Below are 23,195 nucleotides of genomic sequence, written 5' to 3'. Positions count from 1 at the left end.
CCAACACCAAAATCCACCACCGACATCCACCACCAAAATCCACCACCAACATCCATCACCAACATCCGTCACCAAAATCCACCTCCAAAATCCATCACCGACATCCATCACTGACATTCATCACCGACTTCCATCACCGACATCCATCACCAAAATCCAACACCGACATCCATCATCAAAATCCACCACGAACATCCTCCACTGACATCCACCACCGACGTCCACCACCGACGTCCACCACCGACATCCACCACCAAAATCCACCACCGACATCCACCACCAACATCCATCACCAAAATCCACCACCAAAATCCACCACCAAAATCCACCACCGACATCCACCACCGACATCCATCACCAAAATCCACCACCAAAATCCACCACCAAAATCCACCACCAAAATCCACCACCAACATCCACCATCGACATCCATCACCAAAATCCACCACCAACATCCACCACCAAAATCCACCACCGACATCCACCACCAACATCCATCACCAAAATCCAACACCGACATCCACCACCGACATCCATCACCGACATTCATCACCAACATCCATCACCAACATCTGTCACCAACATCCGTCACCAAAGTCCATCACCGACATCCACCACCAAAATCCACCACCAAAATCCATCACTGACATCCACCACCAACATCCGTCACCAAAATCCATCACCAATATCCATCACCAAAATCCATCACCGACTTCCACCACCGACATCCATCACCGACATTCATCACCAACATCCACCACCAACATCCATCACCGACATTCAGCACCGACATTCACCACCGACATTCACCACCGACATCCACCACCGACATCCACCACCAACATCCATCACCAAAATCCACCTCCGACATCCATCACTGACATTCATCACCGACATCGATCACCGACATTCATCACCGACATCCACCACCGACATCCACCACCGACATCCATCACTGACATTCATCACCGACATCCACCACCGACATCCACCACCGACATCCACCACCGACATCCATCACCAAAATCCACCACCAAAATCCACCACCAAAATCCACCACCGACATCCACCACCAAAATCCACCACCAAAATCCATCACCGACATCCACCACTGACATCCATCACCAAAATCCACCACCAAAATCCACCACCGACATCCATCACCGACATTCATCACCAACATCCACCACCAACATCCATCACCAAAATCCATCACCGACATCCCCCACCGACATCCATCACCGACATCCATCACCAAAATCCAACACCAAAATCCATCACCGACATCCACCACAAAAATCCACCACCAACACCCGTCACCAACATCCGTCACCAAAATCCACCTCCAAAATCCATCACCGACATCCATCACCGACATTCATCACCGACTTCCATCACCGACATCCATCACCAAAATCCAACACCGACATCCATCACCAAAATCCACCACGAACATCCTCCACTGACATCCACCACCGACGTCCACCACCGACGTCCACCACCGACATCCACCACCAAAATCCACCACCGACATCCACCACCAACATCCATCACCAAAATCCACCACCAAAATCCACCACCAAAATCCACCACCGACATCCACCACCGACATCCATCACCAAAATCCACCACCAACATCCACCACCAAAATCCACCACCGACATCCACCACCAACATCCATCACCAAAATCCACCACCAAAATCCATCACCAAAATCCAACACCGACATCCACCACCGACATCCATCACCGACATTCATCACCAACATCCATCACCAACCTCCGTCACCAACATCCGTTACCAAAATCCATCACCAACATCCACCACCAAAATCCACCACCAAAGTCCATCACCGACATCCACCACCAAAACCCACCACCAAAATCGACCACCAAAATCCATCACCGAAATCCACCACCAACATCCGTCACCAAAATCCATCACCAATATCCATCACCAAAATCCATCACCGGCTTCCACCACCGACATCCATCACCGACATTCATCACCAACACCCACCACCAACATCCATCACCGACATTCAGCACCGAAATTCACCACCGGCATTCACCACCGACATCCACCACCGACATCCACCACCAACATCCATCACCAAAATCCACCACCGACATCCATCACCGACATTTATCACCGACATCCATCACCGACATTCATCACCTACATCCACCACCGACATCCACCACTGACATCCATCACTGACATTCATCACCGACATCCACCACCGACATCCACCACCGACATCCACCACCGACATCCATCACCAAAATCCACCACCAAAGTCCATCATCGACATCCACCACCAAAATCCATCACCGACATCAATCACCAAAATCCACCACCGACATCCATCACCAACATCCACCACCAAAATCCACCACCAAAGTCCATCACCGACATCCACCACCAAAATTCTTCACCGACATCCACCACTAAAATTTGATATAATGAGATAGCATCTTCATGATACAAAGTCATAGATAACAGCAAAATCCATCACCAAAATCCATCACCAAAATCCATCACCGACATCCACCACCGACATCCACCACCAAAATCCATCACCGACATTCACCACCAACATCCATCACCAAAATCCACCACCGACATCCATCACCGACATTCATCACCGACATCCACCACCGACATCCATCACCGACATTCATCACCGACATTCACCACCGACATTCACCACCAACATCCATCACCAACATCAACCACCGACATCCACCACCGACGTCCACCACCGACGTCCACCACCGACATCCATCTCCAAAATCCACCACCAAAATCCACCACCGACATCCACCACCAACATCCATCACCGACATCCACCACCGACATCCATCACCGACATCCATCACCGATATACATCACCAACATCCATCACCAACATCCGTCACCAACATCCATCACCAAAATCCATCACCAACATTCACCACCAAAATCCATCACCGACATCCACCACCGACATCCACCGCCGACATCCACCAACGACATCCATCTCTAAAATCCACCACCAAAATCCACCACCGACATCCACCACCGACGTCCACCACCGACATCCACCACCGACATCCACCACCGACGTCCACCACTGGCGTCCACCACCGACGTCCACCACCGACATCCATCACCAAAATCCACCACCAAAATCCACCACCGACATCCACCACCAAAATCCATCACCAAAATCCAACACCAAAACCCAACACCAAAATGCACCACCAAAATCCACCACCGACATCCACCACCAACATCCATCACTAAAATCCAACACCGACATCCACCACCGACATCCATCACCAACATCCATCACCAACATCCGCCACCAACATCCGTCACCAACATCCATCACCGACATCCACCACCGACGTCCACCACCGACATCCATCACCAAAATCCACCGCCAAAATCCACTACCGACATCCACCACCAACTCCCATCACCGACATCCACCACCGACATCCATCCCCAACATTCATCACCAACATCCATCACCAACATCCGTCACCAACATCCATCACCAAAATCCATCACCAACATTCGCCACCAAAATCCATCACCGACATCCACCACCAAAATCCACCACCAAAGTCCATCACCGACATCCACCACCAAAATCAATCACCGACATCCACCACCAACATCCATCACCAAAATCCATCACCGACATCCATCACCAACATCCACCACCATAATCCACCACCAAAGTCCATCACCGACATCCACCACCAAAATCCATCACCGACATCCACCACCAACATCCATCACCAAAATCCATCACCAACATCCGTCACCAACATCCGTCACCAAAATCCATCACCAATATCCATCACCAAAATCCATCACCGACATCCACCACCGACATCCACCACCGACATCCACCACCGACATCCATCACCAACATCCACCACCAAAATCCACCACCAAAATCCACCACCAACATCCATCTCCAACATCCATCACCAAAATCCATCACCAACATCCATCACCAACATCCACCACCAAAATCCACCACCAAAATCCATCACCGACAGCCAGCACCAACATCCATCACCAAAATCCATCACCAACATCCAGCACCAACATCCATCACCAAAATCCACCACCGACATCCGTCACCAAATTCCATCACCAACATCCACCACCAAAATCCATCACCGACAGCCAGCACCAACATCCATCACCAAAATCCACCACCAACATCCTTCACCAACATCCGTCACCAACATCCACCACCAAAATCCATCACCGACACCCACCACCGACATCCACCACCGACATCCATCACTAACATCCACCACCAACATCCATCGCCGACATCCATCACCCAAATCAACCACCGACATCCATCACCGACATTCACCACCGACATCCACCACCGACATCCATCACCGACATTCATCACCAATATCTACCACCAACATCCACCACCGACATCCACCACCGAAGTCCAGCACCGACGTCCACCACCGGCATCCATCACCAAAATCCACCACCAAAATCCACCACCGACATCCACCACCAACACCCATCACCGACATCCATCACCGACATCGATCACCAACATCCACCACCAACATCCATCACCAAAATCCAACACCGACATCCACCACCGACATCCATCATCGACATCCATCACCAAACTCCATCACCAACATTCACCACCAAAATCCATCACCGACATCCACCACCGACATCCACCACCGACATCCACCATCGACGTCCACCACCGGCGTCCACCACCGACGTCCACCACTGACATCCACCACCAACATCCATCACCAAAATCCAACACCAAAATCCAACACCAAAATCCACCACCAAAATCCAGCACCGACATCCACCACCAAAATCCATCACCGACATCCACCACTAACATCCATCACCAAAATCCATCACCGACATCCATCACCAACATCCACCACCAAAATCCACCACCAAAGTCCATCACCGACATCCATCAGCAAAATCCATCACCAACATCCGTCACCAACATCCGTCACCAAAATCCATCACCAATATCCATCACCAAAATCCATCACCGACATCCACCACCGACATCCACCACCAAAATCCATCACCGACATTCACCACCAACATCCATCACCAAAATCCACCACCGACATCCATCACCGACATTCATCACCGACATCCACCACCGACATCCATCACCGACATTCATCACCGACATTCACCACCGACATTCACCACCAACATCCATCACCAACATCAACCACCGACATCCACCACCGACGTCCACCACCGACGTCCACCACCGACATCCATCTCCAAAATCCACCACCAAAATCCACCACCGACATCCACCACCAACATCCATCACTGACATCCACCACCGACATCCATCACCGACATCCATCACCGACATACATCACCAACATCCATCACCAACATCCGTCACCAACATCCATCACCAAAATCCATCACCAACATTCACCACCAAAATCCATCACCGACATCCACCACCGACATCCACCGCCGACATCCACCAACGACATCCATCTCTAAAATCCACCACCAAAATCCACCACCGACATCCACCACCGACGTCCACCACCGACGTCCACCACCGACATGCATCACCAAAATCCACCACCAAAATCCACCACCGACATCCACCACCAAAATCCATCACCAAAATCCAACACCAAAACCCAACACCAAAATGCACCACCAAAATCCACCACCGACATCCACCACCAACATCCATCACTAAAATCCAACACCGACATCCACCACCGACATCCATCACCAACATCCATCACCAACATCCGTCACCAACATCCGTCACCAACATCCATCACCGCTATCCACCACCGACGTCCACCACCGACATCCATCACCAAAATCCACCGCCAAAATCCACTACCGACATCCACCACCAACTCCCATCACCGACATCCACCACCGACATCCATCCCCAACATTCATCACCAACATCCATCACCAACATCCGTCACCAACATCCATCACCAAAATCCATCACCAACATTCGCCACCAAAATCCATCACCGACATCCACCACCAAAATCCACCACCAAAGTCCATCACCGACATCCACCACCAAAATCAATCACCGACATCCACCACCAACATCCATTACCAAAATCCATCACCGACATCCATCACCAACATCCACCACCATAATCCACCACCAAAGTCCATCACCGACATCCACCACCAAAATCCATCACCGACATCCACCACCAACATCCATCACCAAAATCAATCACCAACATCCGTCACCAACATCCGTCACCAAAATCCATCACCAATATCCATCACCAAAATCCATCACCGACATCCACCACCGACATCCACCACCGACATCCACCACCGACATCCATCACCAACATCCACCACCAAAATCCACCACCAAAATCCACCACCAACATCCATCTCCAACATCCATCACCAAAATCCATCACCAACATCCATCACCAACATCCACCACCAAAATCCACCACCAAAATCCATCACCGACAGCCAGCACCAACATCCATCACCAAAATCCACCACCGACATCCGTCACCAAAATCCATCACCAACATCCACCACCAAAATCCATCACCGACAGCCAGCACCAACATCCATCACCAAAATCCACCACCAACATCCTTCACCAACATCCGTCACCAACATCCACCACCAAAATCCATCACCGACACCCACCACCGACATCCACCACCGACATCCATCACTAACATCCACCACCAACATCCATCGCCGACATCCATCACCCAAATCAACCACCGACATCCATCACCGACATTCACCACCGACATCCACCACCGACATCCATCACCGACATTCATCACCAATATCTACCACCAACATCCACCACCGACATCCACCACCGAAGTCCAGCACCGACGTCCACCACCGGCATCCATCACCAAAATCCACCACCAAAATCCACCACCGACATCCACCACCAACACCCATCACCGACATCCATCACCGACATCGATCACCAACATCCACCACCAACATCCATCACCAAAATCCAACACCGACATCCACCACCGACATCCATCATCGACATCCATCACCAAACTCCATCACCAACATTCACCACCAAAATCCATCACCGACATCCACCACCGACATCCACCACCGACATCCACCATCGACGTCCACCACCGGCGTCCACCACCGACGTCCACCACTGACATCCACCACCAACATCCATCACCAAAATCCAACACCAAAATCCAACACCAAAATCCACCACCAAAATCCAGCACCGACATCCACCACCAAAATCCATCACCGACATCCACCACTAACATCCATCACCAAAATCCATCACCGACATCCATCACCAACATCCACCACCAAAATCCACCACCAAAGTCCATCACCGACATCCATCAGCAAAATCCATCACCAACATCCGTCACCAACATCCGTCACCAAAATCCATCACCAATATCCATCACCAAAATCCATCACCGACATCCACCACCGACATCCACCACCGACATCCATCACCAACATCCACCACCAAAATCCACCACCAAAATCCACCACCAACATCCATCTCCAACATCCATCACCAAAATCCATCCTCAACATCCATCACCAACATCCACCACCAAAATCCACCACCAAAATCCATCACCGACATCCACCACCAACATCCATCACTAAAATCCACCACTAAAATCCACCACCAAAATCCACCACCGAAATCCACCACCGACATCCATCAGCAAAATCCATCACCAACATCCGTCACCAACATCCGTCACCAAAATCCATCACCAATATCCATCACCAAAATCCATCACCGACATCCACCACCGACATCCACCACCGACATCCATCACCAAAATCCACCACCAAAATCCACCACCAACATCCATCACCAACATCCACCACCAAAATCCATCACCAAAATCCATCACCGACAGCCACCACCAACATCCATCACCAAATTCCACCACCGACATCCATCACCGACATTCATCACCAACATCCACCACCAACATCCGTCACCAAAATCCATCACCAACATCCACCACCAAAATCCATCACCGACATCCACCACCGACATCCACCACTGACATCCATCACCAACATCCACCACCAACATCCATCGCCGACATTCATCACCGACATTCATCACCGACATTCACCACCAACATCCGTTACCAAAATCCATCACCAACATCCACCACCAAAATCCACCACCAAAGTCCATCACCGACATCCACCACCAAAACCCACCACCAAAATCGACCACCAAAATCCATCACCGAAATCCACCACCAACATCCGTCACCAAAATCCATCACCAATATCTATCACCAAAATCCATCACCGGCTTCCACCACCGACATCCATCACCGACATTCATCACCAACACCCACCACCAACATCCATCACCGACATTCAGCACCGAAATTCACCACCGGCATTCACCACCGACATCCACCACCGACATCCACCACCAACATCCATCACCAAAATCCACCACCGACATCCATCACCGACATTTATCACCGACATCAATCACCGACATTCATCACCTACATCCACCACCGACATCCACCACTGACATCCATCACTGACATTCATCACCGACATCCACCACCGACATCCACCACCGACATCCACCACCGACATCCATCACCAAAATCCACCACCAAAGTCCATCATCGACATCCACCACCAAAATCCATCACCGACATCCACCACCGACATCAATCACCAAAATCCACCACCGACATCCATCACCAACATCCACCACCAAAATCCACCACCAAAGTCCATCACCGACATCCACCACCAAAATTCTTCACCGACATCCACCACTAAAATTTGATATAATGAGATAGCATCTTCATGATACAAAGTCATAGATAACAGCAAAATCCATCACCAAAATCCATCACCAAAATCCATCACCGACATCCACCACCGACATCCACCACCAAAATCCATCACCGACATTCACCACCAACATCCATCACCAAAATCCACCACCGACATCCATCACCGACATTCATCACCGACATCCACCACCGACATCCATCACCGACATTCATCACCGACATTCACCACCGACATTCACCACCAACATCCATCACCAACATCAACCACCGACATCCACCACCGACGTCCACCACCGACGTCCACCACCGACATCCATCTCCAAAATCCACCACCAAAATCCACCACCGACATCCACCACCAACATCCATCACCGACATCCACCACCGACATCCATCACCGACATCCATCACCGACATACATCACCAACATCCATCACCAACATCCGTCACCAACATCCATCACCAAAATCCATCACCAACATTCACCACCAAAATCCATCACCGACATCCACCACCGACATCCACCGCCGACATCCACCAACGACATCCATCTCTAAAATCCACCACCAAAATCCACCACCGACATCCACCACCGACGTCCACCACCGACATCCACCACCGACATCCACCACCGACGTCCACCACTGGCGTCCACCACCGACGTCCACCACCGACATCCATCACCAAAATCCACCACCAAAATCCACCACCGACATCCACCACCAAAATCCATCACCAAAATCCAACACCAAAACCCAACACCAAAATGCACCACCAAAATCCACCACCGACATCCACCACCAACATCCATCACCAACATCCGTCACCAACATCCATCACCGACATCCACCACCGACGTCCACCACCGACATCCATCACCAAAATCCACCGCCAAAATCCACTACCGACATCCACCACCAACTCCCATCACCGACATCCACCACCGACATCCATCCCCAACATTCATCACCAACATCCATCACCAACATCCGTCACCAACATCCATCACCAAAATCCATCACCAACATTCGCCACCAAAATCCATCACCGACATCCACCACCAAAATCCACCACCAAAGTCCATCACCGACATCCACCACCAAAATCAATCACCGACATCCACCACCAACATCCATCACCAAAATCCATCACCGACATCCATCACCAACATCCACCACCATAATCCACCACCAAAGTCCATCACCGACATCCACCACCAAAATCCATCACCGACATCCACCACCAACATCCATCACCAAAATCCATCACCAACATCCGTCACCAACATCCGTCACCAAAATCCATCACCAATATCCATCACCAAAATCCATCACCGACATCCACCACCGACATCCACCACCGACATCCACCACCGACATCCATTACCAACATCCACCACCAAAATCCACCACCAAAATCCACCACCAACATCCATCTCCAACATCCATCACCAAAATCCATCACCAACATCCATCACCAACATCCACCACCAAAATCCACCACCAAAATCCATCACCGACAGCCAGCACCAACATCCATCACCAAAATCCACCACCGACATCCGTCACCAAAATCCATCACCAACATCCACCACCAAAATCCATCACCGACAGCCAGCACCAACATCCATCACCAAAATCCACCACCAACATCCTTCACCAACATCCGTCACCAACATCCACCACCAAAATCCATCACCGACACCCACCACCGACATCCACCACCGACATCCATCACTAACATCCACCACCAACATCCATCGCCGACATCCATCACCCAAATCAACCACCGACATCCATCACCGACATTCACCACCGACATCCACCACCGACATCCATCACCGACATTCATCACCAATATCTACCACCAACATCCACCACCGACATCCACCACCGAAGTCCAGCACCGACGTCCACCACCGGCATCCATCACCAAAATCCACCACCAAAATCCACCACCGACATCCACCACCAACACCCATCACCGACATCCATCACCGACATCGATCACCAACATCCACCACCAACATCCATCACCAAAATCCAACACCGACATCCACCACCGACATCCATCATCGACATCCATCACCAAACTCCATCACCAACATTCACCACCAAAATCCATCACCGACATCCACCACCGACATCCACCACCGACATCCACCATCGACGTCCACCACCGACGTCCACCACTGACATCCACCACCAACATCCATCACCAAAATCCAACACCAAAATCCAACACCAAAATCCACCACCAAAATCCAGCACCGACATCCACCACCAAAATCCATCACCGACATCCACCACTAACATCCATCACCAAAATCCATCACCGACATCCATCACCAACATCCACCACCAAAATCCACCACCAAAGTCCATCACCGACATCCATCAGCAAAATCCATCACCAACATCCGTCACCAACATCCGTCACCAAAATCCATCACCAAAATCCATCACCGACATCCACCACCGACATCCACCACCGACATCCATCACCAACATCCACCACCAAAATCCACCACCAAAATCCACCACCAACATCCATCTCCAACATCCATCACCAAAATCCATCCTCAACATCCATCACCAACATCCACCACCAAAATCCACCACCAAAATCCATCACCGACATCCACCACCAACATCCATCACTAAAATCCACCACTAAAATCCACCACCAAAATCCACCACCGAAATCCACCACCGACATCCATCACCAAAATCCATCACAAACATCCACCACCAAAATCCACCACCAAAATCCACCACCAACATCCATCACCAACATCCACCACCAAAATCCATCACCAAAATCCATCACCGACAGCCACCACGAACATCCATCACCAAATTCCACCACCGACATCCATCACCGACATTCATCACCAACATCCACCACCAACATCCGTCACCAAAATCCATCACCAACATCCACCACCAAAATCCATCACCGACATCCACCACCGACATCCACCACTGACATCCATCACCAACATCCACCACCAACATCCATCGCCGACATTCATCACCGACATTCATCACCGACATTCACCACCGACATCCATCACCAAAATCCATCACCAACATCCACCACCAACATCCATCACCCAAATCCACCACCGACATCCATCACCGATATTCATCACCGACATCCACCACCGACATCCATCACCGACATTCATCACCAATATCTACCACCAACATCCACCACCGACATCCACCACCGATGTCCATCACCAAAATCCAACACCGACATCCACCACCGACATCCATCACCGACATTCATCACCAACATCCATCACCAACATCCGTCACCAACATCCGTCACCAAAATCCATCACCAACATCCACCACCAAAATCCACCACCAAAGTCCATCACCGACATCCACCACCAAAATCCACCACCAAAATCCATCACCGACATCCACCACCAACATCCGTCACCAAAATCCATCACCAATATCCATCACCTAAATCCATCACCGACTTCCACCACCGACATCCATCACCGACATTCATCACCAACATCCACCACCAACATCCATCACCGACATTCAGCACCGACATTCACCACCGACATTCACCACCGACATCCACCACCGACATCCACCACCAACATCCATCACCAAAATCCACCACCGACATCCATCACCGACATTCATCACCGACATCCATCACCGACGTTCATCACCGACATCCACCACCGACATCCACCACCGACATCCACCACCGACATCCATCACCAAAATCCACCATCAAAATCCACCACCGACATCCACCACTGACATCCATCACCAAAATCCACCACCAAAATCCACCACCGACATCCATCACCGACATTCATCACCAACATCCACCTCCAAAATCCATCACCGACATCCATCACCGACATTCATCACCGACATCCATCACCGACATCCATCACCAAAATCCAACACCGACATCCATCACCAAAATCCAACACCGACATCCATCACCAAACTCCACCACAAACATCCTCCACCGACATCCACCACCGACGTCCACCACCGACGTCCACCACTGACATCCACCACCAAAATCAACCACCGACATCCACCACCAATATCCATCACCAAAATCCATCACCGACTTCCACCACCGACATCCATCACCGACATTCATCACCAACATCCACCACCAACATCCATCACCGACATTCAGCACCGACATTCACCACCGACATTCACCACCGACATCCACCACCGACATCCACCACCAACATCCATCCCCAAAATCCACCACCGACATCCATCGCCGACATTCATCACCGACATCCATCACCGACATTCATCACCGACATCCACCACCGACATCCACCACCGACATCCATCACTGACATTCATCACCGACATCCACCACCGACATCCACCACCGACATCCACCACCGACATCCACCACCAAAATCCACCACCGACATCCACCACCGACATCCATCACCAAAATCCACCACCAAAATCCACCACCGACATCCATCACCGACATTCATCACCAACATCCACCACCAACATCCATCACCAAAATCCATCACCAAAATCCACCACCAGAATCCACCACCGACATCCACCACCAAAATCCAACACCGACATCCATCACCAATATCCGTCACCAAAATCCACCTCCAAAATCCATCACCGACATCCATCACCGACATTCATCACCGACATCCATCACCAAAATCCAACACCGACATCCATCACCAAAATCCACCACCGACATCCACCACCGACATCCATCACCAACATCCATCACCGACATCCATCGCCGACATCCATCACCAACATCCATCACCGACATCCATCACTGACATTCATCACCGACATCCATCACCAACATCCGTCACCAAAATCCACCTCCAAAATCCATCACCAACATCCATCACCGACATCCACCACCAAAATCCAACACCGACATCCATTACCAAAATCCAACACCGACATCCATTACCGACATCCACCACCGACATCCATCACCGACATCCATCACCGACATCCATCACCGACAATACCACGGCTGGGCATCGCAGTGAAAGAGTTGAACAGTCGACATCCATCACAAAAATAGACTTGTCAAATGGATATTGGCGAATCTCTGTCTTTGAGATGGCAAACAAATTTCAGCGTTCATGATACCAAATAAACAATAGAACATTACAGCGCAGTACAGGCCCTTCGGCCCTCGATGTTGCATCGACCTGTGAAACCAATCTAAAGTCCATCCACACTATTCCCTTATCATCCATATGTTTATCCAATGACCATTTAAATGCCCTTAATGTTGGCGAGTCCACTACTGTTGCAGGCAGGGTATTCCACGCCCTTACTACTCTCTGAGTAAAGAACCTACCTCTGACATCTGTCCTATATCTATCTCCCCTCAATTTAAAGCTATGTCCCCTCGTGCTAGCCATCACCATCTGAGGAAAAATGGCTCTCACTGTCTACTCTATCTAATCCTCTGATCATCTTGTATGCCTCTGTTAAGTCACCTCTTAACCTTCATCTCTCTAACGAAAACAGCCTCAAGTCCCTCAGCCTTTCCTCATAAGATCTTCCCTCCATACCAGGCAATATTCTGGTAAATCTCCTCTGCACCCTTTCCAATGCTTCCACATCCTTCCTATAATGCGGCGACCAGAACTGCATGCAATACTCCAAATGCGACCACACCAGAGTTTTGTACAGCTGCAACATGACCTCATAGCTCCGAAACTTAATCCCTCTACCAATAAAAGCTAACACACCGTACGCCTTCTTAACAACCCTATCAACCTGGGTGGCAACTTTCAGGGGTCTATGTACACGGACACCGAGATCTCTCTGCCCATCCACACTACCAAGAATCTTACCATTTGCCCAGTACTCTGTATTCCTGTTACTCCTTCCAAAATGAATCACCTCACACTTTTCTGCATTAAACTCCATTTGCCACTTCTCAGCCCAGCTCTGCAGTTTATCTATGTCCCTCTGTAACTTGTAACATCCTTCCGCACTGTCCACAACTCCACCGACTTTAGTGTCATCCGCAAATGGATTTTATCAATTTAAAGTTATGCTGTTTGAGATGAAGAACACGTCTGTAACATTTCAAAGACTAACGAATAAAGTTATTTAAGGACTGAGTCACTGTGCCGTGGACATTGACATTTTAGTTGTGTTTAGTTGAACTTGGGAAGAAAAGCTCCAACATTTAAAAGATGCCGATCTCGTCATGAATTTGGTAAAAATTGAATTTGCTGAAGCTCCGATTCTATATTTAGGACACATGGTGGGAAATGGTCAGAAGACTGCGAGATGTGAAAATACAGCATTTGGGATTTCGCAGATCCTGCTACAAGAAAACAGATTTTAAAATTTCTGTGAATGAGCGGATTTTATTGTAAGTTCATGCAGAACTTTAGCAGTGTGGTAACACCACTAACAGAACTCTCGAATAAGAAAAAAAATTTAACTGAACGGAAGACAGCCAAACTGCATTCCAACATTTAAAAACTGTGTTGACAACAGCACCAGTGTTAGCTGCATCAAATTATGATGAGCAGTTTAAACTAGCTGTAGGTGTAACATTAGTGTGGGGGCTATGTTGTTACAGGACGATGAACTTGGAATTGAGATGTCTGTGGGGTATATCTCAAGGAATTAAATCCTCACCTACTGAATTATTCTACAATTGGAGATAGACTTTAAGCTTGGTATTGTCATTACAGCATTTTGAGATTTATGTTGCCAGTAAGTCAACAAAAACAATCATAGATACAGACCAAAGTACCCTAAAATTTCTGGAGAGGTTTTGAAATTGGAACACCAGATTATGGAGATGGAGTTTGTTATTACAACTGCTTAATTTGAAAATCATTCATGTGGCTGGGAGAGAAAATATCATTGCTGATGCCTTGCCACGAGTGTTGTGGAGACTCTTTGGAAACTTGTGTAAATATTTTAGACAAGCTGTAAATCCATCTCTACCATAGAGCCACCCAGACTCGAAATATTCTCTCCCTTCTCTCTCCACAGATGTTGTCAGACCTGCTGTGATTATCCAGTGTTTTCTGTTATTGTGTAAATACCTTTGGGTGTATTGTACATTAAAGTATGTTTTTAAATCTTGGTGATATTTGATAAGGTAGAACTGATAAGAAATGGTCGTGAAATGAAATGGGCCAGGATTTTCCCCTACCCGGCGGGGCGGGGGGGGTCCCGGTGGGATGGAGCGGCGTGAACCAAACCGGCATCGGGCGACCCCAAAGGTGCGGAAGTCTCCACACCATTAGGGGCTAAGCCCTCACCTTGAGGGGCTAGGCCTGCGCTGGAGTGATTTCCGCCCCGCCGGCTGGCAGGAAAGGCCTTTGGCGCCACGCCAGCCGGCGCCGAAAGGACTTCGCCGGGCGATGCATGCGCGGGACCGTCAGCGGACGCTCACGGCATCCCCGCGCATGCGCAGTGGAGGGGGTCTCTTCCGCCTCCGCCATAGTAAAGACCACGGCGAAGGCGGAAGAAAAAGAGTGCCCCCACGGCACAGGCCCGCCCCCAGATCGGTGGGCCCTGATCGCGGGCCAGGCCACCGTGGGGGCATCCCCTGGGACAAATCACCCCGCGCCCCCCCCAGGACCCCGGAGCCCGCCCGCGCCGTCTGCTCCCGCCAGTAAGGTAGGTGGTTCAATCCACGCCGGCTGGCGAGGGTTGACAGCGGCAGGACTTCGGCCCATTGCGGGCCGGAGAATCGCCGGGGGGGAGCCCGCTGACCGGCACGGCGTGATTGCCGCCCCCGCCGAATCTCTGGTGGCGGAGAATTCGGGACGTGGCGGGGGCGGGATTCACGCCAGCTCCCGGCAATTCTCAGACCCGGTGGGGGGTTGGAGAATCGCGGCGTCTTTGAAATTAAGATGTTTCATTTTATAAAAGAGGGAAAGTGTTCATAATTGGATATAAATTGTGATTTAAAAATGAAATTGGGATAAAATAAAACAGGGAGCTGATAAGAGCAGCTGTATTAAGAGATTTTGAGATGGGAATTAGTATATCAGAGAGAGAAGCAAGTGTTTAACTGGTGACTAGAGGAAAACAATGGGGTACCGAAGAGGTAACTTCAAAGTGCAGAGATTAGGAAATTGACATGTAAATGCTAAAAGCCAACTCCACAGGGAGGATAACATCAAAAGGAAAGAATGATATATCTACAGCACAATGACTGGGGAAAAGAGGCACAGTCACAACTCCCATCACAGCCACATCCAGCTGCAGAAGACGTAAATGTAGCAGATACCCTGTGTGTGGTAATTATCTGCTGGATTTAGCTCACAAGAGTTATCTATAATATTGGATGTTACTTGGGGAAAAATGTAGAATCACTGAGTTAAGGGAACGGAGGTAGTTGGGAACCAAGGGGTAACTTCATCTAATATTGTGGGTGTAGCCATAGGAGTAATTCAGTGTTCTAGTTTATTCGAGTCCTTCTTGTCATGTGGACGTGGAGAGGATGTTTCCACTTGTAGAAAATATTAGAAGCAGAGGACACGATCTCAGACTAAAGGGACGATGCTTTAAAACAGAGATGAGGAGGAATTTCTTCAGGCAGAGGGTGGTGAATCTGTGGAACTCTTTGCCGCAGAACGCTGTGGAGGCCAAATCACTGAGTGTCTTTAAGACAGAGATAGATAGGTTCTTGATTAATAAGGGGATCAGGGGTTATGGGGAGAAGGCAGGAGAATGGGGAATGAGAAAAATATCAGCCATGATTGAATGGCGGAGCAGACTCGATGGGCCGAGTGGCCTAATTCTGCTCCGATGTCTTATGTGTTTTCTCTTCTTTTAAGTTAATAAATGTTCCTTATTAATTCTTATTAATTCTTCACGCAGCAAGTGGACTCTTTCTCCCTGGTTCACACATTTTTCTTGCAGTATCCCAAACTGAAAGAACGACTAAGACCCACTGTCCAGGTTACCCTCATATTTAACATCAGCAGCATTAACAAAGCACGCACCCCTTCACTCACACCCTTCACACTCACATCCCCTCCACTCACATCCTTCACACTCACCCCCTCCAACTCACACCCTCCCCAACTCATATCCTCCACACTCACACCCTCACACCCTCTAACTCCACACTCACACCCCCTCCAACTCATATCCTTCACACTCACCCCCTCCAACTCACACCCTCCAACTCACACACGCTCCACACTCACATCCTTCACACTCACATCCCCTCCACTCACATCCTTCACACTCACCCCCTCCAACTCACACCCCCTCCAACTCATATCCTTCACACTCACCCCCTCCAACTCACACCCTCCAACTCACACACGCTCCACACTCACATCCTTCACACTCACATCCCCTCCAACTCACACCCCCTACACTCACCCCCTCCAACTCACACCCTCCAAACTCACAACCCCGCCACTCACACATCCTCCACTCATACCCCCTCCACATACGCACACTCCCTCCAATCCCTGACAATCCCCTCCACATGCTCACTCGCATCCCCGCCACACTCACTCCACATCTCCCATGTGCCCTTGTCTCCCTCAGTGCTTCCTCCAAGTGGTGTTCAACATGGAGCAGTGCTGATTAATCAGTTGATGGTGACCGGTACATGGTAATCAGCTTCCTTTCCATGTTTAACCTGAAGCCATGAGACTTCACTGGGTCCAGAGTCGATGTTGAGGACTCCCAGGGCACCTCCTGTATACTACTGTGCTGCCACCTCTGCTGGGTCTGGCCTGCCGGTGAGACATTGCTGTGGATCTGGAGTCGCATGTAGGCCAGACCAGGTAAGGATTGCAGATTTCTTTCCCTAAGGACATTCGTGAACCAGATGAGTTTTTACGACAATCGGCAATGATTTCATGGTCATCATTCGATTTTTAATTCCAGATATTTTATGGAGTTTAAATTTCACACCTGCAGTGGTGGGATTCGAACTAGGTTCCCAGATCATTACACCGGAATTCTGGATTACTAGTCCAGCGACAATACCACCGTGCCACAGCCTCCCAATTATTAACTAAGGCATAGAATACAAGATGTTATGCTGGAACTGTATAAAATGCTGGTTAGACTACAAAGAACAAAGAAATGTACAGCACAGGAACAGGCCCTTTGGCCCTCCACGCCCGTGCCGACCATGCTGCACGTCTAAACTAAAATCTTCTACACTTCCGGGGTCCGTATCCCTCTATTCCCATCCTATTCATGTATTTGTCAAGATGCTCCTTAAATGTCCCTATCGTCCCTGCTTCCACCACCTCCTCCGGCAGCGAGTTCCAGGCACCCACTACCCTCTGTGTAAAAAAACTTGCCTCGTACATCTCCTCTAAACCTTGCCCATCGCACCTTAAACCTATGCCCCCTAGTAATTGACCCCTCTCCCCTGGGAAAAAGTCTCTGACTATCCACTCTGTCTATGCCCCTCATAATTTTGTAGACCTCTCAACCTCCTTCTTTCCAGTGAGAACAAACCAAGTTTATTCAACCTCTCCTCATAGCTAATGCCCTCCAAACCTGGTAAATCTCCTGTGCACCCTCTCCAAAGCCTCCACATCCTTCCGGTAGCGACCAGAATTGAACACTATACTCCAATTGTGGCTAACTGAGGTTCTATACAGCTGCAACATGACTTGCCAATTTTTATACTCAAATTTTTATACAACTGGAGAACTGTGTGCAGTTCTGGTCTCTGCATTATTGGAAGGATGTGACTGCACTGGAGAGGGTGCAGAGGGGATTCACCACGATGGTGCCTGGGCTGGAGGCTCTGAACTGTTGGATAGGCTGGGTCTGTTTCCCTTAGAGCGGTGATGGTTAAGCAGGGTGGGGATGGATAAGATTATCAGGGGCAGAGATAGGGTGGGTAGAACAAACAACAACAAAGAACAATACAGCACAGGAACAGGCCCTTCGGCCCTCCAAGTATGTACCGGTCATGATACCATCCAATGAGTCTGTTCCACCCAATGAGTCCGTTCCACCAATGGACTAGTTCCACCACCCAATGTGCTGAATATCAATTCAATTTATCCATAGTTGATCCCTATATCTTGATACCCTTACCTTATAAAAATGACTTCATTTAAATATATTAATATCTGTCCAAGACAGACATTTCTAATAGTGGTCTTAAGCTGATCGAAAAATTGAATGCCTCCAAGAATAAGGAGATATCCGACATAACTGATCCAAACCAATTTCCTGATCCGTATGTTGTATCTGTGTCTGTGTTTGTGGCATTACAAGGACCAGAATGAGTTTTTATTGCCAGTTGATTCTGTTATAACACAAGAATGATTTGCCGTTGTCACCCTATTATACCTCCGATATCCTGTGACACGTGTGACGCTCCGAGCCTTGGCTTGAATGAGGCTGTATGAATCATAATTAAATAACACCATGAAACTGGAGATAGTCAGATGAGTGGAGATGTGTATCCATTTCAGTCTCTCGTTCTGGTACACAGATTAATGAACACAATAAAAGTGCAGTTTATGGCTATTGCTTACCAAGATTGTTGTCACGATAAGAGTCTTATTGAACAAACTCTCTGAAGCATTCAACAAATAAAACCTTCTGTCCATCACTAGCCCATTCTCTGAGTGCCAGATCCCAACCTATGAGAGGAAACCAAAACTTGAAACTGTTGCTGAAGGAGGGAAAATGAATAAAACCTTAACACTTGTCATTAATTATTCTCACTTGTATTTAAGATGGCTTCAATTTAATTATTAGAAACATCCACCTTCTCACCAAACTTTTCTCGAAAGTGTTACAAGAAGCAGTTCCTCACAATATTTCAATTCTATCAACTAATTCAAACTTGATAAATTGCTTCCAATTTATTTTGTTTCAGAATTTCAATGACATAATTCTTTACATTATGATGCAACTAGAATTATTTATAATTACATAAGTGAAATAAACTAAATGTTGGTAACTGAAAAGAAATATCCTTTCATTAATAAAATCTAGATTGTTTCAATTCTTATCTTTCAAGCGACAGTTGATTAGGATTCAGGAAAGTCACGTTCCTGAGAGAACGAAGGATAAGTATGGTAAGTTTAGGGAGCCTTGGATAATGAGGGATATTGTGAATCTTGTCAAAAAGATAAAGGAGGCTTTTGTACGGTCTAGAAGGGTGGGGACAGTTGAAACCCTTGAGGTGTATAAAGATAATAGGAAGGTACTTAAGCGGGAAATTAGGAGGGCTAGGAGGGGTCATGAAAAGTCCTTGGCAAGTAGGATTGAGGTGAATCCCAAAGCTTTTTATTCATATGTAAAAAAGCAAGAGGGTAGCGAGGGAAAGGAATGGACTACTGAAGGACAGTGGGGAGAATCTATGTGTTCAGCCAGAGGAAATGGGCGAGTAAATGAGTACTTTGCATCAGTGTTCACCAAAGTACCGGCCTGCAAAAATAGTCTCCCTTCATCCAGCTCGCACGCCCCAGACTGCTCCCCACAGTGCCCCCAGCCCCGAATAATGCACCCCCCGGCCGTGGATCGGCCCTCCCCCGACTGTGGCGCCGCTGGACTGAGTCCGCAGTCACCATGCTGAGTTCCTGATGGGTGAGACCACAAGTGTCCCACACCGTCGGGAACTCGGCCAGTCGGGGACAGAGTATCGTGCAGGCCTCACGCAATGAGGCGCTTTTTGGGGGGGCAGAGCATCGTGAAAACGGCACCACCCCCGATTTTGTTGTCATTGGAGATTCTCCGCCCCGTCACCAGACGTGATTTTGGCATCGGGGATCAGAGAATCCAGCCCCAGATCTTTGAAGGTGGCAACACAAGTGGACAAGGTAGTCAAGAAAGCAGATGGAAAGCTTGCCTTCATTGGATGGGGCATCGAGTATAAAAACTGGCATGTCATGCTGCGGTTGTATAGAACCTTGGCAAGGCTACACTTGGAATATTGCGCACAATTCTGGTCACCACACTACCAGAAGGATGTGGAGGCTTTGGAGAGGGCCCGGCAGACTGTGGTCTGCACAAGAGGGCTGCCTGGAAAAATGTAGGCTTCTCATCCATTATTACTTAGAGTCTGGAGACAGTCTGCCCAGTATCTTTTCAACTGGTAAGGTCCTTGCCCTGTGGCAGTGCAGCTGCTCATCTTCATGTTAGCAAATCAAAGTAGCAAGAATGATTTATTATAAACTTTATGCTTAATGAGGGTGTGCAAGTGAAATAAAAGCAATTTCCCAGGTAACCCATGGAAATAAAAATAATCACAACAGCAGATAGAAGCAGGTTGTGTGGGTGCTTCCAGACCATCACTCTCTTATTGTTTGCAATGGGCCAGGAAAACTAATGTAGTCAATATTTACTTAATGGATTCACTGGCAGGCGCCATCTTTTGTGAACCTGTTAAAATTGTACTGCTATCCTCATGACATCCTTGCACTCCAATTTCCAGTATTTCCAGGCTCTTCCCAGGCTCCCTGCGTGTCGAGACCCAGGCCCGTTGCTGAGTGGATATAAGTGGCAGTGGGACAAGGCCCAAAAGCCTCAATTGGCAATAATAGGTCACCCATTAGTTTTCCCAACACATCGAATTGGCGCAAGACCCTCAACCAGCACCGCCTCAGGTGATTAAATGACCCCCACCACCAAATTCATAAGAACATAAGAACTAGGAACAGGAGTAGCCCATCTGGCCCCTCGAGCCTGCTCCGCCATTTAATAAGATCATGGCTGAACTTTGCGGACTCAGCTCCACTCTCCGGCCCGTACACCATATCCCCGAATCCCTTTATTCTTTAGAAAGGTATCTATCGTTTTCTTAAAAACGTTTTAAGAAGGAGCCTCAACTGCTTCACTGGGCAAGGAATTCCAGAGATTCACAACCGTTTCACCAGTGGGGAGGGCATTGATTTCTGCCCTGAAGTAATTTGATCTTTCTGGGTTTCTTAATTTCTATAATGTAGTTCCTGTCTCTTTCATTAATTTATATATATGGTTAAGACTACATCTTAATATCTATATCCTTCAATAAGAGAGAGAGAAGTGGTCCGAGAGTTCAAACTGGCAAGAGGGGAGTGGTCCGAGAGTTCATAAAATCCCCTCAGTGCAGAAGGAGGCCATTCGCCCATCGATTCTGCACTGACCCTCCGAAAGAGCACCGAGCTTAGCCCACACCCCCGCCCTATCTCCAAACCCTAGTTAACTGAGCGGAAACTTAGCATGACCAGTCCACACAACCTGCACACCACTGGACTGTGGGAGGAAACCCACACAGACATGGGAGAACATGCAAACTCCACACAGTCACCCAAGGTTGGAATTGAAC

General features: G+C 48.8%; 1 protein-coding gene across 1 annotated transcript in view; it reads right to left on the bottom strand.

The window, feature by feature from the left end:
• grik4 (glutamate receptor, ionotropic, kainate 4) overlaps positions 1-23,195 on the bottom strand; it is a 229,470-nt gene that overhangs the window by 58,317 nt on the left and 147,958 nt on the right. The window contains exon 11 of the mRNA XM_072487735.1: positions 20,416-20,523. Within this exon, the coding sequence (XP_072343836.1) occupies positions 20,416-20,523 (108 nt within the window). The remainder of the gene's footprint in view (positions 1-20,415; positions 20,524-23,195) is intronic.

This window comes from Scyliorhinus torazame, chromosome 21 (genome assembly GCF_047496885.1).
Source record: "Scyliorhinus torazame isolate Kashiwa2021f chromosome 21, sScyTor2.1, whole genome shotgun sequence".
NCBI lineage: Eukaryota > Metazoa > Chordata > Chondrichthyes > Carcharhiniformes > Scyliorhinidae > Scyliorhinus > Scyliorhinus torazame.
This window is presented reverse-complemented; position numbering and strand designations above follow the sequence as displayed.